This window comes from Stigmatopora argus, chromosome 14 (genome assembly GCF_051989625.1).
Source record: "Stigmatopora argus isolate UIUO_Sarg chromosome 14, RoL_Sarg_1.0, whole genome shotgun sequence".
NCBI classification, from domain to species: domain Eukaryota; kingdom Metazoa; phylum Chordata; class Actinopteri; order Syngnathiformes; family Syngnathidae; genus Stigmatopora; species Stigmatopora argus.
Genome location: NC_135400.1, coordinates 3357098 through 3375587, shown reverse-complemented (window position 1 = coordinate 3375587; position 18490 = coordinate 3357098). Strand labels below are relative to the sequence as shown.

Genomic DNA, 18490 nt, shown 5'->3' with positions numbered 1-18490 from the left:
TTTTAAGTGGGAGGGTCCGCAGCGAATTAACTTCCTTGAACTTCTGATAGATCAGTGGTTCTTAACCTTGTTGGAGCTACCGAACCCCACCAGGTTCACTGAACCTTACTTTAGTGTAAAATAAATCATGATATATTTTTTTTAAATTCAAGATATATAAATTCCTCCTAGCACTGATGGCCAAGGAATGTCACACGATCATCTGTAGCCAGTGATGGTTAAGCGTGGCATGTTATCGCGTATAGACATGATGAGTCAATGTTCCTTGACCTCCGCGGCAGAGGCTCCACCGAACCCCTGGGATTCGATCGAACCCAGGTTAAGAACCACTGTACTACAAGTAATGGACTTTTACTCCAAGTACGCGTACTTGGTGAGTGAGTACTTTTACTACAAGGACATGTACAAGCATTTACTTGTACTGCAAGTAAGCATAGTAGTACCATCCCTCACACATTAAATGGAATGGACGTCTACTGCTGACAATGGCAGCCGATGAGTTAATAACAACACTGCCGCAGAGGTGGGAATTTGTCCCACTGTTGAAATGAAATTAGGAATGTTCCAGCAAGTCTGTGGGATCCTCTCATATGCCCTCTTTTTTGCTGTTTCTTTTTTTTCTATCCACAAATGCTCTTTGAGGACAGACAGAGTGACGGAGGGGAACGTAAGCTTTTTGAAACGTGTCTTAGACTGTGCAATATTTTAGAATTTACCTAGCCGGGATGTGACTTTTTATACTTTTATATTACTATTTGTGTTTTTTTTTACTGGGAAAACACACTTTGTGGAGTAGCACCACCAATTTCGTTATACGCAGCTGTGTATGATGACAATAAAGGCTTTTGATTTGATTTGATTTGAATTCCTAATGTTGCGTTTATGAGATGTGTGTCCATGTTTGCGTTGCCTACCCTTAGCTTCCTCTTGTTCCCCTGCGTTTCAACAAGGATAGATTTTGTATGCTTGTTATTCATTTTAAGACACTCATTAATTATTTTCCTATAATTTTCTCTCATTTCTGTGTTTCTCACATCTTTCATGCAAAATTGGGACACTGACAATTTTAAAGGGTTTAGTTGGTAGTTGTGTAAGGAGTGTGGAACGAAATAGAAAAGTTACCGTATTCACTCGCATATAAGCCGCACCCTTAAAATTGCCTTACAATTGTTGAATTTTACAATTTCCTGTGTATAAACCACCCCCTTATTCCTAATTTTCACCTCCATATTTATTGTTTTAATAGGGAGTACAAATATGTTACTTTGAAGGGAAAATCTTAAGAATAATCATCACACGTGGTATTTCTGAGATACTGTATGAATGAAAAGCACATTATTCGGGTCAATATCATAAGGAAGTTAATATACCTGTCTTTGTAAATGCAAAATATCAAATATTAAATTTGAAAAAAGAAATAAGTCTATCTTGATGAGAACCTGATGCTTTCTAATTACAGAAATTAAAATTTTCTTACCAGAAGTTTAAGATGTTGTGGCAGTTATACTGATTCTAATGTCAAAATATCTCAATTCATTCGATGGTTCATTACCTAATAGTTGTCACTTTCGAACAAAATAAATCAAACGAAAAAAATCAAAGTGGATTTTTGTTTTATTTCAAAATCAAGGCTTTTCGCGTCTAGCCAGTCAGAGCACGTTTAACTAGGTAAGATGGCTGCGCCCCAACTTAGGTAAGATGGACGTGCCCCGAGTGAGCAGTGACGGGGATCATGAGTTTTTTCACGTTTTATGCAAGTTACGTTAGTTTTTTCTTGAATTTCATTGTTAGTCGTCAAAATAAATTTAGTTTAGCGTTTTATCTGTTTATCTTTTCTCTATTTTAAAATAAATGACCATATCGGCCGCGATGTGTTGCGTCATGACGTCACTGCTTATATGCGAGTAAATACGGTATATATAAAGTACTGCTCTACTTATGAAATTTTCAAGTTACGAAAAAAGTTCTGGAACCAATTAATTTTGTAAGTAGAGGTACGACTGTATTTTTAAAAAAAAAATATGGTGTCAGTACAGTGTATCAGCCGATACCACCCAGCCAGGTATCGGGAACAACAATAGTAAAAATGTTCAGTAGGATATATTGCTGCAGTATCATCTCGTCTAATCTAATTTTCTGAACCGCTTTATCCTCATTAGGGTCGTGGAGGTGCTGGAGCACTGAATCGGTGTGGCTGCAGTCTACTATTATAAATTATGTGAAGCCAGTACAAATCTAAAACTGGTAGAGAGAGATTGTGTGTTTAGCTGGAGGGATTTTAAAGCTCAGTTGAAAGGTCACAAATGCAACAAATTAAGGGCAAGTTATGGCCCCCAAGAGGACGCGAGGCATATGGGCGAACGTGGAGTGAGTTTACATTAGAGAGCCCTCTTCCTATTCGGGCTGCTCATCTGTTATGAGTGCAGCAAGCTGAAGCGCAGCATACCATGTCTGACAGAGGCGTCAATGTGTTTTAGACGTGCGCTTCTCCCTGTGTTTTGCACCCTCTCGGCTATTCTACATCCCTTTGAATTTGATGTCGTAGAATTAAGTAGCGCGAAGGTAGACTATTTTGATCACTTTCTTGAGGCTCATATAGAACACGGATGTCAAATTCATCATTGCCGTGGGCCACATGGTTGACTTGCTGCATCTTCTATAAATTCATGAGTTGATTGGATGTCTACTAGTAAGAAACTCAAGGGTTTATCGCTTCAAGCCAATCGAAGTGGTAGGGTAGGGTAGGAGTGAATGAATGTTAGTCCCACGCAATGGCAGGCAAGGACTTCAAGGGAGTGCCCACTTTACCAAATATGGCAAAACTTTGAATTGGCTGCTAAGTTAGAATTCTGCTCTGGCAAAGTGCTCTATTATTTTTGTTACAGCATTTAATTTTATTGAGCCAGCAATCAAGCCAGGCAATGCCAGTAGGTAAGTCCACGTGCTAGTTCGCTAATTGGTAGCTTATTAGCAAGCTAAGTAGTTAATTTTATTTCAGTATTTTGTCAGTTTGCTTGCAATTTGTTGGTTTAGTTATTTACATTGTTAATATGTGAATGAGTAAACTTGTTAACTGGTTATATATTAATTCTTTGTTGTTTCCTCATTGGTTGTTTGGTTTATTTGTGGCCTTGTTAGCCTCCGGAGTGGGGTGTATGCGGGGGTGAGTGACAGGCAGAGATGGTCTGATCCAGCAAGATGAAGGAGGGGTGTGGCTCTATAAGCATGTTTGATATTAGAATAAACATGGTCTAGAGCAGGGGTGTCAAACCGGTCCTCAAAGTGCCGCAGTGGGTGCAGGTTTTCATTCCAACTCAACAAGAGGATACCTTTTGCAAGTGTAATCAGTTAATTAAAGTCAGGTGCTACTTATTTTAGAAGACACCTGATTGGTTAAAATGTCGGCACTGGATCAGTTCTAACAAAGACCAGGATCCATTGCGGCCCTCAGCGGAATCGGTTTGACACATGTGGTCTAGAGTTTTATCTCCTCTGGTGTGACACTTCACGTACTGGATAAACTTAGGCAAAAGAGTCTTTAAACATGCTTTGTTGAAGTCACCGGTGACAATAAAGACTCCATCGAGGTGGTCAAGCTGCTGTTTGTTTACAGTCGCTAGCAGGAGGCTAAGTGCCGGGCTAACGTTAGCATCCGGTGGGATGTAAACAGCCATTACAATGACAATCGTTAGCTCTCTAGGTAGATAGAAGGGCCTGCACTGTACTGCCAAGAGCTCTAAATCCGGGGAGCAGTGAGTGTTAATGATCCTACTGTTGCAGCAGCATTTGTTGTGTATGTACACGCAAATAGCGTCCGGCTAGCTAGCGATACCGCGGCGTCGAGGATTTGCGGGTGTAGCCACATTTCCGTGATGAAAATAATGTTGAAGTTCCTGACAAAGCTGTTGGTAGCAAGCTGAAGTTCCAAATCGTCCATTTTGTGGGTGATGGATCTGGCGTTGGTCAAGAAGATACTCGGAAGCGGTGCTCGGTGTGGGTGCTTCCTTAGCTTAGCAGCTAGGCCTGCCCGGCATCCGCGCTTTTGCTGTCTTTCCCTTCGCCGCCTCCGTCGTACTCCGAGTGGGCTGACTATCCACGGAGATCCTGGTGGTCTCAAGATGTCCTCGGGCATATTGTAGGTCCGTTGGTAATCTGTTGTGATGGATATATCGCATCTCTTCCCGAGAGTAATTAAATCTTGGCGACTGTAGAAAAAGTTTGCCTCGCAGATGTTCGTAAATAACGATAAGATTGAGAAAACAAAACACCAAACTGGAGAGCATAGAGCCGCTGCACCCGTGCGCGCCGCCATCTTGGATCCCAATACCATAACCACCACTAATCACACTTGATGTCTGTTTGGCAATTGGTTAGCCTTGTTGATTCCCAACCTTTATTGAGCCAAATCACATTAGACCAGGGGTCTCCAACTCCGGTCCTCGAAGGCCCCTATACAGTCTGTTTTCCATGTCTCCCTCCACCAACACACATGAATCAAATAATCAGGATAATGATCAAGCTCCTGGACAGCTTGCTGATTAGTTGATCATTTGATTCAGGTGTGGTAGAGGAGGGAGATATGGAAAACAGACTATAGATAGGGGCCCTCGAGGACCGGAGTTTGAGACTCCATTTGACACATCACCACAGAAAAATGTCACTAAAAGTATAGACTTTATCCACTGAAATCTGAAAAATCTTGATGTCTAGTTGTTGAACGTCCAAAACTATCATGAAGGATTTATTGCCAGTTGGAATTGTTTTAAGGAACTCATTTAAACTTCACAAAAAAAGTAGTTTTACACTCCTCCAATCCAGACCAACAGTTGGTAAACTGGTAACAGTTTATAAGATAACATATGCTGAATAGCATCTTACGTACAGAAAAGTATTACCGTATTTTCTCGCATATATGCCACCCCGGTTATAAGCCGCACCTTTAAAATTGCTTTCAAATCGTTGAATTTTAAAATTTCTCTCGTATCAGCCGCCCCCTGATTCACAATCTTCACCTCCATATTCATGGTTTTAATAGGGACTGCAAATGTGTTACTTTGAAGGCAAAATCCAAAGAAAAATCATTGCATGTGGTCTTTCTGAGAGACTGTATTCATCAAAACCACATTGTTAGGGTCAATATCATAAGGAAGTTAGTAATTCATCCAGCAATTGTTGTTTTCTTACTGCAAAACTGAAAATAACCAACAAATAGAACATGTTAATTTTGCAACATCTACAGGTGAAAGAGTATAGCAACACTGTAAGTCTTGTGCACATATAAACCATACACTTGATTCAGTCATCATTTTTTGTTACAAATGCGGCTTATATGCGAGAAAATAAGGTAAGATAAATGTATGAAGAATAAACAGACTGTCGGTAATATTCTGCCCACGGATAGGGCTGTCAAAAGTATCAAAGTGAATTGATACTGAAATGTTTCCTGCGGATCTGTGGATTGCAAAAGTGTCAACCGTCATTTATTTGTTTGCTTTTGCACAACTCTTGCTGTTAGATATTTTTGCATTTTCCTTTTTAACTCATTGGCTCCCAATGAGTGTTCATTCACTGCCAGCCTTCAAATGGCTTGGAACTTAACTAGTAACTCATGAGTTGATTGGATGTCTACTAATGAAAAACACGATTTTATCACTTGTAAACGTCCAATCCATTTAAACAGGGAGGCCTGGCAGCAAATGAACATTTCCTTAATTGAAACATATAACGTCAAGCATTGTCAATGTGATTGGGATGGGATATACAAAAGAAATATTTGACTTGGGTTTTTTAATGTACGTATGTAGTATTGAAAATTTGAATTTTTCCATTTATATTAGTATTCACATCAAGTTAAAAGTTTTAGTATTGTGACAACAGCAATTTCGTCAGTATGATGGCAAAGGGGAAAGAGCCCACTCTTACCAAATGTGGCGATGGTTTGAATTTGGCTGCTTAGGCTATTGTCTTTACAACTTTCATGATGAAAAAAAACATATAGTACTTATTATTTAGGAACATGTGTTAGTATTTTCTTTTGATTTGTATTTTATTTCTGTCTTGTGAAAGGTTGGTTGCTGCGGGAGGTGCAAGGCAGCTGGATCAAGCAGCGGCGCTTTTGGTTCGTGCTAAGCCAGGACTCGCTTGACTACTACAGCAGCCCAGAAAAGGGAGCATGCCGACTAGGAACGCTGGTGCTCACCAGCCTCTGCTCTGTCATCTGGCCAGACAAGCAGACATTCAAGGAGACGGGTGAGTGTCTTTCAAACACGAGTGACTCACCATCACTGTCTCTATCAGCCTATAACGTCTACAATATTCATCCCCTTTGTGACGTTTCGTCATTTGGAAACTTTCTCAAATCCTGGGGCAGATGTTTTGCATGTTTTCTGATGTATGTGATGTCTTGTGGTTCTCTTTCTGCATCCACACGCACAGTAATTGTGCGTATATTTGGGAAGTCCCAAAGCAACTTGGTCCAAAATGCGATTTAAGGTTTGTTTAGAAACCACTCAGTGTTCATCCAGCCGTCTCCAAAAGGATCGACATTTGCACATTGCACAACGTGCCTGTGCGACTTCAGCGTGACACATGGTGGAATTACTGATAAAACGCACGTAGAAGGACCCAAACACAAAGATAAACCTATTTCCATTATGCTGTACTTTCTCAATAGTTTGCAACCACACAATATTTCAATTAATGTAAAAACATGATAACAGTTTGATATAAATTGTCCTATGTTAGTTTTTTACATTTTATATCGTTTTTGCGTCAATCGCATTCACTCAAGAAAAACTCCGGAAATGGGACAAGGGTACTCCTGAAATGCGGTCGGCGGAGGTTGGCAGCTCTGCATATATCATCACATCATACAGCATTCATGTGGTCCTTGCTCAAGATTGTGGGGATTGTCTCAATCGCTTCCACTGACAACGCCAGATGCCCAGGCCATTTGAAGTAAGAGAGTTGGCAACAGATGAACCAGCATTTGCTGTAATGAACAAAAGTTAATTCGCTGCAAACCCTCTCACTTTAAATGGATTAGACATCTACTTGGGACAAACTTTATGAAATTCACGACAGAAGGATGACGACATAATTTGGATGTCAATCAGAATCAATGGCACTGAAAGAGTTCATTGTAGGGCGGCCTGGTGGAGCGAGTGGTTAGCGTGTCGGCCTCACAGCTCTGGGGTCCTGGGTCCAAATCCACCTGTGTAGAGTTTGCATGTTCTCCCCGAGCCTGCGTGGGTTTCTTCCGGGTACATGCATGGTAGGCTGATTGGACACTCTAAATTGCCCCTCGGTATGGGTGAGTGCGCATGGTTGTCTGTCTCTTTGTGCCCTGCGATCGGCTGGCCGGGTGGCCCCCCGCCTCTGGCCCGGAATCAGCTAGGATAGGCTCCAGCACCCCCCGCGACCCTAATTAGGATGAAGTGGTTCAGAAAATGAGATGAGATGAGGTCATTGTCATTGATATATTTCAATGTGCTTCTTCAAGGCTACTGGAGCATTGCACTATATGGGCGGAAACACTGCTTCAGGCTGTACACCAAGCACTTCAACGAGGCTGTGCACTGGGCCTGTGCCATCCAAAAAATCATTGACACCAAATCGCCGATGCAGACACCCACTCAGCTCCTGATCCAGGACATTGAGGTAAGGTAAAAAAAGCTTGTTCAGCCAAAGATAAGCATCCACCAGGCTAGCTACAAAACTTCCACACCCTCCCCCAGTCGACAAAGAACCTCCACAAAAGTCCAGATCTCCAAAGTTTCCTTTCTGTTTTAAGATGATGTTTTTGTGTTCTTCCAGAGCACAAACCTTCTAAGGCTGGCCTAGGTCAGATAAGCAGGCCGCTCTGCTTTAGCTTGTTGGAGTAATCTGCTTGTCAGGGTGTCTAAACTTAACACTTTACTAGGCAATGGACATTTTTTTTCCTTTTTCATTTAAAAAACTTTAATATGCGCATTGTTATATCGGCATCGACAATTCATTCCAAATCTTCACGTAACTCGTGCCTGCCTGAACTACTATGTTGTCCACACGTTAGCAATCCGTTAGCAATGTTGTTAAATTGTGTTCGATCCATGGCTTCAGTCCATTTTCCAAGCGTTCAGACCCGCATTCTGTTGGCAGACATTTCATCTGTATAGCTCTAATATGCTGTTTCTTTGAGTATTGATAGTGTTTTTGAGGGTTAAAAGCACTGCGAGCACACGGAAGTCAGATGCCGTGCCACTCCCCTGGGAATGGATTTACCGTAATGCTTGGAACGTCCACTGGGTTGATCGCAATAAGTAGGATGCTGGCAAGAAATAAAACGAGTCACTCAAGCGGTCAAGGCCATGCAAAAATTGAATTTAGTGCACGGACAAGGTGCATCGACCATTTTAGAGAACATTTTCAACTTTTAAGTGTGCCCTATAGGTGTGAAAATACGGTAGTTATTTTACGTGGGAAAAATTGATTTGAGATGCGAGTAAATTGACATACAAGCTCAGTCCTGGAACGCATTAAACTCGTATCTCAAGATAATACTGTATTGGTGACTTCTTCATAATTTTGGCTAACTTCTGGGTGATTCCCTGTATATTCTGGTCACATTCTGTTTTCAAGTAAGTTCTTGTTGATCTTTGGGCAATTCTGGGTTGCATTCTGTTTATGTTCACTTTTCTATTAGACTGGTTATGGGCAACAGAATAATCAAATTTATGTTCAAGTGCTTATAATTTTATTGACAGCCTGCGGCCCGGTAACCAAGTGGTTAGCGCGTCGGCCCACAGTTCTGAGATCAAGGGTTCAATCCCAGGTCTGGACGTTCCTGTGGGGAGTTTGCAGGTTCTTCCCGGGCTTGTTTGAGTTTTCTCCATGTACTCCGGTTTCGTCCGACATCCTAAAAATACCCCTGGTAGACTGGTTGGACACTCTAAATTGCCCCTGGGTATGAGTGTCAGCGTGAATGGTTGTCTGTCTTCTCTTGTCCTGCGATTGGCTGGCTACCAATTCAGGGTGTCCCTTGCCTGGTGGCCATCTTTGGCTTGGATAAGCTCCAGCAACCCACCCACGATGGAAGTAGATGTCCAATCCATCTGAAGTGGGAGGGTTGGCTGTGAATATTAGTCCCTACCTGACAAACTATTCAAGTTGCACAACACAAAAGGCACACATGCGTGCCGTTGTTTGGATAATGAAGAAAAATTGCGAGCAGTTTTGTCTGACATGCATGCGACGCTTCATTTGACACCGGCACACTATTGTCGAAGCAGAATGACACAAGAACTTAAGTCTTTTGGTGACATTCCTAGCCTTCAAACAGACAAGGCTGTCACCAGCTCGGCCCCGCTGAGTAAGCTCATCTGGAAGTTATTGCTGGGGAAGTTGGCTGCACGTTTGAGGGACCAGGGAGGAATTGCCAGTGCGGCAGCAGCGGCGTTACTAATGAGCAACAGGTGCTGAAGTGCCGTATTGCGTGCGAGCCATCTGTTGCCGCTGGAAGGCGTTCAGGCACGTGGGCCTTGGAGGACTTAAACATGTTGACCTGGCTGACATGGGGGTACAAAATATAACATGTTTGTCGTGCCACGACAGTTTGCCCGGGCATTGCTTGACTCCATAGAGTGGCCGTCCAACCCACCGTCCAAAGCACTCGATCACCTGCATGATCGTGTTGTTAGAACAACATGAACTTTCTGAGCTGTTGTTTCACCTTTGTCCTTCAGGAGAACAAGTTCAACCCTGAAGTGATCGAGCACATCTACCAGCACAACCCCATTCTCAAGTATACCCAAGGCCCCCTCTATGCCCCGTTGCTGCCCTTCCCCTATGGCACCCTGGAGCACACATGTGAGCCTTTTTACACAACCATGATCCAAATGTTTTGGTTTGAAACCTATTTTCTTATGTACTTTTTGTATGTAAGGGTGTATGGTAGCCTTAGAGGTAAGATCTTGACCCTGAAACCGAACCCGGCCTAAAATGTCAATCATTACTTCGGGTTCGGGTCGGGCGGGGCTTCTCTCTCCCTGAAAAAAAATCTATACTAAAATGATGTATGGTCTCTCTCGCTGACCTTTTTAAAAAAAAATTTTTTAAATGTATACTGAAACAATGTGTAGATACTAATTTAAGGAATAATTGTTATAAAATAAATAATTAGGAATTTTGGGTGAAACAGAGAAGGCGCTGTAATGAAAATGCAATTGGAGGCAGAGGCGCAGAGCCAGAGGATGCTCTGCGGCTCCGCCTCCAAACTAAACACGCACCGGTACTGGTAAGTGTGAATTTTGGAAAAGCTTCAAATTGATTGTTGAGTATGCCAGAGACATTTTAATTTGCGTTGGCTTCGCTGAATGTAGTCAATGTGCCGCTTTTCTCATACGGGCACCTCGATGCTGAGCAGGCATTTAAACAGTTGAAATTGTCAAACATCTATATTATCATATAAAAGATGTATAAATGTTTATACAGTCTTGTTTAACTTAGATTTCATTACAAAAGACAGGCTTTAATCGGTTATCATAAATCACCTCTCCTCCTTCCGACTCGGGTTGGGAGTCCCGAGTCCTCACAAATAAAATATGAAATTACAGGTTTGCTTCGGGCTCCGGCTTGCAAATCATGTTAATTGCTCGGGTAGGCCCGGGCTGAAAATTAATACCCGCGGGCCCGGTCGGGTCGGGCTGGATTTTTTCGGCCTGATCTTACTTGTAGGTAGTCCACAGAGTTAAGAGGCAACTGGACTGCCTTACACCTGTCAACGTATACGTTTTTCCCGTATTTTATAGTTTTTTTATCATATCAAATTGTGTACGCCGTATAATAACTTTTGTATGGGATTTTATTTTTTTAAGTACGTTTTTTTGGAAAACCGATCTTGTTTTACCCATTTCGGCTCTAACCCGGATCGTCTCGGTCACTGGTAGCAGACGAAATCGTCATCTTCGACCACTAATATTGTCATGCTTTAAACCGAGAATGATAACCCTCTATTTCAGGGGTTTACCTTTCACGCTTCTGAAATAGAGGGTTACCGTGGTTACCGGGGGGACAAATGGGTACCCTTCTTGCACCGTCTTGCTTAGGACCCATTTTTTCCCCCGGTAACCATGGTAACCCTCTATTTCAGAAGCGTGAAAGGTAACCCCTGATATAGAGGGTTACCATTCTAGGGTTAAGCATGATATGCGCACGCGCATCCGCATCCGCCTTTTCACTATATGAATATAGCGCGTCAGCAAGCAATGTACCCACACAGTCAAGCTGTCAGTCTCATACAGCGACATCTACAGAATCTTGAATTTAGTGAATACAAAAGGCGCACCGACAGATTGGACACTTTAGGGAAAACTTTAGACGTTTAAGGGTGCCCTATGTAAATATGTGCCGCGTTGCATTTGTATGGTTTGTTATTGCCTAATAAGGGGTATTGCAAGCGTTAATAAGGGGAGCAATTGGCCGAGGTTGACTGGTATGCCATCTTGTCCTAAAATTTAAACTGAAGAAGCCTTTATTTCAAAGATATACAATGGAATATTAAGGCCAAATAAAGCAAAAATAGGATTGCAAAAGTAAAGACGTAGTATGAGCGGTTTGCACGTCGGCCGCACAGCTCTGGGGTCCTGGGTTCAAATCAAGGTCACATCCACCTATGTGGAGTTTGCATGTTCTCCCCGGGCCTGCGTGGGTTTCCTCCGCGTACTCCGGTTTCCTCCCACATTCCAAAAACATGCATGGTAGGCTGATTGGACACTCTAAATTGCCCCTAGGTATGGGTGTGAGTGTGCATGGTTGTCCGTCTACTTGTGCCCTGCGATCGTCTAGTTACCAATTCAGGGTGTCCCCCGCCTCTAGCCCGGAGTCAGCTGGGATAGGCTCCAGAACCCCCCACAACCCTAATGAGGATAAAGCGGTTCAGAAAATGAGATATGAAATGAGAAGATGTAGTATTACATTAAAAAATAAATTCACTATTAGTATGAGATTAAAGTCATATTACCGTGTCACGTAATATCTACGGATGCAGTACAGATTTCCTTATTTGTTATACCACTTCCAAAATATTGATTTATGCCAACTCCGCACTTAAATCCAGCCCCATTCCAATTCACAGGAGAAGCATGATTGAACGCCACATCTTGTAAATGTTTTGAATGATTGACAGGCCACCACAGCAGAGGCTACGGCTCACTGTGCGAGGAGGCCGTCAAGATCTTTAATGGACTTCAGCATTTAGAGTCAGCGCATGACGCCGTGCCCATCATCCAGGGCGTGCTCCAGACTTGCCTTGACCTGAGGCCACTGCGCGATGAGGTCTACTGCCAGTTGGTGAAGCAGACCAGCCACACCCCCTCTCCTTTCACTGCCGCTCACCTACGATACTGGCAACTGCTCACCTGCATGAGCTGCACCTTCCTGCCTGGAGCCGCAGTTCTCAAGTACCTACGTTTCCATCTCAAGAGGTGACATATTTAAATATATGGGGAGAAAATTCCTTAACCTATTCTTTCATGGATATGTTGCATCCATTTGGATCTATCAACACAGATTTTAAGTACAAGATAAAGATCAAACTTTTATTTTTGCGAGAAAAAAAGACAGACTTTTAGATGTTGGATACACGGACCTTTGTTGGCATAACTAGGGTGCATACGCAGTTGTTTGGGTGGCAACAAATCAACATATGCCTACATTGAAGATGTGACAAACAGTTAACAGGCAAAATGTCTGATGTAGATATAAACACTTTAACTTATGAAGTCCAGAGGAGATTTATAAATGAGCTTCAAATATAATAATAAAATCCAAGTCGTTCAAATGCCTACCATAATTTTGGGAAGAATGTTGGTCACAAATCCGCGATCAAGTGAGCCTCAAAAACACTGTAGGTATCAGAAGTTTTTTTTATCAGTGTCCAGTATTCTGTCAGATTATCATTTAGCGTTCTTTGCCTGAGTACCTTTAGCACACTTTAAATCAGGGGTGGGCAAACTATTCCACAAAGGGCCAGAGGGCGTGCGGGTTTTCATTTCAACCCATTGAGAGGGCACCTTTTCACCAATCCGGTGTCCTACAAGTGCAATCAGTGGATTGCAGTCAGGTGCTTCTTGTTTTCTGCAGGAATCTCATTGGTTAAACTGTCTGTGCTATATCGGTTGGGACAAAAACCTGCACCCACACCGGCCCTCGAGGACCGGTTTGCCCATGCCTGCTTTAAATATTGCTCAAAGCGCATTAGAATACTTAAATGATCGACGTAGTAGTGCACTAATCGCTTGTGGCATCCACTTGGGACTGGACCTATTTCTATGCAGATTGTTGTAACATTTAGGTTATCATATTAAATACCACATGAACTTAATGCAATTCCAGTCATTACATGGTGATTAAAAAAAGACTACAACAAAAATACCATAAAGTACCTCTCATTAGAGTACGATAATCTGACATAGCACCGACTTTAACCTCCCGATTGTCGTAGGTGTTCCTTTGGTTTTTGGAGGGCCTCTTTGGTGGGAAAATGAAAAAAAAACGAACAATTGACCACATGGGAAGAATTAAACAATCTGCATCACTAAAGCACATTCCAAACGAACAACATTATTAAACGAGTTAAAACAACTGTAGGTTCTTGTCACTCGTGAACATAATGCAACATAAAAAAGACCCTCCTAAACAGTTGATTGACCTTGATGCTATGTGTTCTTTGGTTCTCTGGCTGCTATCATTATATTGCTCCTGGTTGAACACTCTAAATTGTCCTTAGGTATGAGTGTGAGTCTTAATGGTTGTCCGTTTCCTTGTACCCTGTAATTGGCTGGCAACCAAATCAGGGTGTTGCCTGCCTACTGCTCGAAGTTGGAAGCAATGGGCTCCAGCACCCCTACATCCCTTTTGTGGATAAATGGCACAGAAAATGAATACAGGCGCTCCCCTACTAACGAACGAGTTACGTTCCGAGCGATCGTTCGTAGGGTGAATTCGTTCGTAAGTTAAAATGAAGTTTAACTTACTTTTGGAAGATGTACTCGATGCTTAAGGAGGTGATGGAGGAGGAGGAGGAGGAGGAAGAGGAGGAGGAAGAGGAGTATTTTATATCATGTGAGGATCTTCGTCGTCGCTGGAATGGGCTTCAAAAGTTACTTCCTCCTCCGTAACTTCAATGTAGGTAGAAGTTGAGGGTCGAGGAGAAGAAGATGAGGGTTGATGAGTATCTTCCTTGGAGGATTTACTAGAAACTGGCCGAAAGAAGCGATCTAATGACGATTGCACAGTTTTATTCTTTTTTCATCATAAATGATGAGGTAGCACTGTATGGCATCATTCAATTGATTTGCAACCTTTGTGCAACGTTCAATATTTGGGTCTTGCTGCTCAAAGAGTGTGACTGCTTTATTTAGTTTCGTCTCGAATTTCTTAATGGGTACAGGCGTTTCTTCCTCCTCCTCCTCCTCCTCCTCCTCCTCCCAGAGGAAGGTGGATGCTGGGTGAGCTCTCACAGCGCCAAGCGTCGGTATTAGCGGCGGAAAGAAGCACTACTCGGATAAAGGCGCGCAATACAAAATCTAACTTACGAACTTACAGCATCTCTTTCTGAACATTTTTCGACATATGCCATATGTGCAGACATGTTTGTATGTACCGTTGTTCACAACTCGAATGTTCGTAAATAGGGGAGCGTCTGTAATTCAATATTTGCCACGACCAACATTTGAATAGCTGTCCTCCATAGTGAACACTGTTCCTGAAATTGTTAAAATCTAAAGTAAGACATAGTCAGATACAGTTGAGAGAACGTAAATGTGAGATAGTAGTAAAGAGAAAAAAATATCCAGGCCCGTTGTCTTTTTAGGCCATGGGTTTGCTAGTCTGATTAAGCCATTTTACAGCATGTTCATCTATATATTATTATCTAAGGGAGCAATGGCACAATCAAATAACTTGACTCCTCTTTTTTGCTCTCACGCACTTTTTCTTTCCACTCCCTTTGGAAAGCTGGAACTGGGCATAAGGCCCCAAAAAGCTTACGTCCCTCCGTCTGTCCCTAAAAGCATGTGTGGATAGAAAAAAACGGCAAAAAAGAGGACATATGAGGGGATCCCACACCCTTGCTGGAACATTCCTTATCTTGTTTCAACGCCGGGACAAATTCCCACCCCTACGACAGTGTTGTTATTAACTCATCGGCTGCCATTGTCAGCAGTAAGCATCCATTCCATTTAATGTGGGAGCAGTGGCGGGCCGTCAGGGCCTTCAAGGCCTTCTCTGCTGGCCTAAGAAATATCTGAATCATATTATATTTTGTCCATCAATACGTACTTATTATTCCAAATGGTCTGTTAGCTTCCTTTCATTGCTTTTCCCCCTGGTTGCACTGCTTCCAAATGTGTGTTTTCATATTGAAGCATTTAACCAATCACATTTCAGCCATTATTTGTTGCCAGATCAGATCTGCCTCAAAGCCTGCACAATCAGTTCTTGCGGGCTCTGCTGCATTAAACTAGACTGTTGCTTTTAACCAATCAGATTTCGAGTTGGCAACCCCACAATGATTTTTCATAGGCGTTAGCATTTTGCTGGCTGGGACATGTCATTGCTTTCACAAACTATGATTGGCTAGTATGCGGGCCAAAGCAGTATCGAAGCAGCCGAGATCGCAAACTCCACCCACTATGGCCGACAGAAGCAAAAACAAATAGATTCTGTTTGCTCACAAAGCTATTTTCTAGACGGACTTTTTCAGGAAAAAAATGGACATCATTAAGAAAGGGCGGTCAACTCCGAAGCTAGCAAGCCTGTTACAGCCGGGAAAATGGTGTGTGGGGCACTTTCAGCGCGCTAACTTAGCTCCACAAGCAAATAGTATATTGTTGTGTTGATTTAATGCCATTTTCAAAACGGACTATGCCGGAAATATGACAGGACAGGCTCAACTTTCATCATTAGCTTCGATGGCGATAGGAAAGAAGGAAGAAAGAAAGGAGGATGGATATTGTGTAAAAAAGATTTTTGGTGAGTAAAATTACAAATATGGCCATATTCCTAAATAATATTTCAATTGTGGGCATAGTTCTGATATCTGAAAAGCTCCAGTGTTTGTATTTAATCACAAAATGCTGCTAGGAAGTGGATTTTACCCCAGTTTAATTTTTGGCGTTTCACCATTGACGTCCATCGCTGTCTTTTCCCGGGAAAAATCACCCCCCTGGCCTGGTTGTAATGTCTCAAAAGCTCCAGTATTTGTATTCAATCAATAAATGATGCTAGGAAGTGGATTTTACCTAATTTTAGTATTTTAGTGCATTTTTTGTCATTTCACGTATGGACGTATCGACGTTCATCGCTGTCTTTTTACCGGGGAAATGATACTCCGGGCCCGGTTCTGATGTCTAAAAAGCTCCAATATTTGTATTTAATCAATAAATGCTGTTTTCGGCTGGATTTTACCCCATTTTCGGGCAATGTTTGCCCATACGCCATTGACGTTCATCGCTGTCTTTTCCCGAGAAAATCACCCCCTGGCCTGGTTTTAATGTCTGAAAAGCTCCAGTATTTGTATTTAATCATGAAATGCTGCTAGGAAGTGGATTTTACCCCATTTTTGTGCATTAATTTATTGATTATTTTTATGTGTCGCAGCTGTAGCTGCAGTAGAGGTTTTATAGCAATAAAATAGTTTTTGAGGGTTGGATTGATACGTTGAAGGCGCTACCAGAAAATGCACCGCCCGCCACTGTGTGGGAGGGATGGTACTCGGACGATTCGCCGAAAGACGTTTTGCCGACTTACAGTTCGCCAAACGGACGTTTCGCCGAAACGGGATTCGCGCGCTCGCCCCGCCCCCGGATCGTGTGTGTACATGTTTTTCAACCTCGGCCCGTGGGCCATATACGACCCGTTACAGATAACATTCATTTAGGAATAACAAGCCATGTACTGCCCCCCGCTGGACATATTTCTAAATACAAGTACGTACTACAATGTGCTGCCAATTTTTTATATTTTTTATTTTATCCTTGCGTTTAAAGTAGTAGCCATTTGGACACGCAATGTAATTTATCAAAGCTGGGGATTGATGTCTGACACTGAGAAAAAAACAACACTAGAAGACCTTTGTGAAATTCTAAGTGCCTTGGACAGACTAGAGGGCTTAGAGAACAATACCTGAAAATGCCATGGAACACACTTTTACTTCTAGTTTAATTTTAAATAATTTCCCATTATTTTAGGGAATATATATTCAAAATGATTTGCTGAGAACCTTAATTCAAAGATTAATCTCAACGTTTTCTATGCTCGTGTAAGTTTTCTGGAGTAGGATTTCTGGATTTACAATTTCATTACAGTAGTACTTACTGTTACTACTACTTTATTTTCTCTATTTCTTCTGTCACATACTGTTCTGCGTGATCTCCAAATGGCTACTACTTTAAACGCAAGGATAAAATAAAAAATATAAAAAATTGGCAGCCCATTGTAGTACGTACTTGTATTTAGAAATATGTCCAGCGGGGGGCAGTACATGCCCTTGTTATTCCTAAATGAATGTTATCTGTAACGGGCCGTATATGACCCGCGGGCTGAGGTTGAAAAACATGTACACACACGATCCGGGGGCGGAGCGAGCGCGCGAATCCCGTTTCGGCGAAACGTCCGTTCGGCGAACTGTCCGTCGGCAAAACGTCTTTCTGCGAAACGTCTTTCTGCGAATCGTCCGGTCACGGGGAGGGATGGTACTAGTATGCTTACTTGCAGTACAAGTAAACGCTTGTACATGTACTTGTAGTAAAAGTACTCACTCACCAAGTACGAGTACTTGGAGTAAAAGTCTATTACTTGTAGTGTTGTACAAAGTGGTTTAAGTACATTGCAAAATCACATTCTTATAATACAACCACAAGTATATGTTCTTATACTATAAGTAAACATACTTATAGTCCAAGTGATATATGTACATATCCTTGTCTTATTTGTGCACCCTTAGTTTATAAAGCAAACAGAGCTGTGGCAACCTGGATGAAAACAAAGAACTTATCTTGTTATTGGCTAATTTGTGGAGAAGTTTCATGCTCGCTCTCATACCTAGACACAATTTAGAGTGTTCAGCCAGCCTACCATGCATGTTTTGGGACATAGGAGGAAATTTGAGTGCCTGCAAAAAAACACGCACACACACACAAACCCGGGAAAAATTACAAACAGTAAAGTCCGAACCTGGTATTGAACCCTCTATCCCCATGGGGGACGATATGCTAACCACTCATCCACTGGACCGAGTTAACAGTCTTCATCTGTAAGTATAAAAAAGTTAATCGCTGGTTAACATGACCTCAGTCTTGCCTAAACACAAAGCAGGGATGGGAAAGGAAGGAAGGAATTGCATTACGTGAGGGATGCAGATGTCACTTAGGGGCTTCAAAACCGAGACCTTTTTTCAAAGGAGCGATATATAAGATTTGCACTTCAAATATTCATTAGTGGGTGGTCCGGC

At 42.2% G+C, this 18490-nt stretch overlaps 1 protein-coding gene across 1 annotated transcript in view; it reads left to right on the top strand.

The window, feature by feature from the left end:
- Positions 1-18490, top strand: part of plekhh3 (pleckstrin homology, MyTH4 and FERM domain containing H3) — a 66290-nt gene that overhangs the window by 34558 nt on the left and 13242 nt on the right. The window contains exons 4-7 of the mRNA XM_077619451.1: positions 6067-6249; positions 7502-7659; positions 9723-9846; positions 12164-12461. Coding sequence (XP_077475577.1) covers positions 6067-6249; positions 7502-7659; positions 9723-9846; positions 12164-12461 — 763 coding nt within the window. The remainder of the gene's footprint in view (positions 1-6066; positions 6250-7501; positions 7660-9722; positions 9847-12163; positions 12462-18490) is intronic.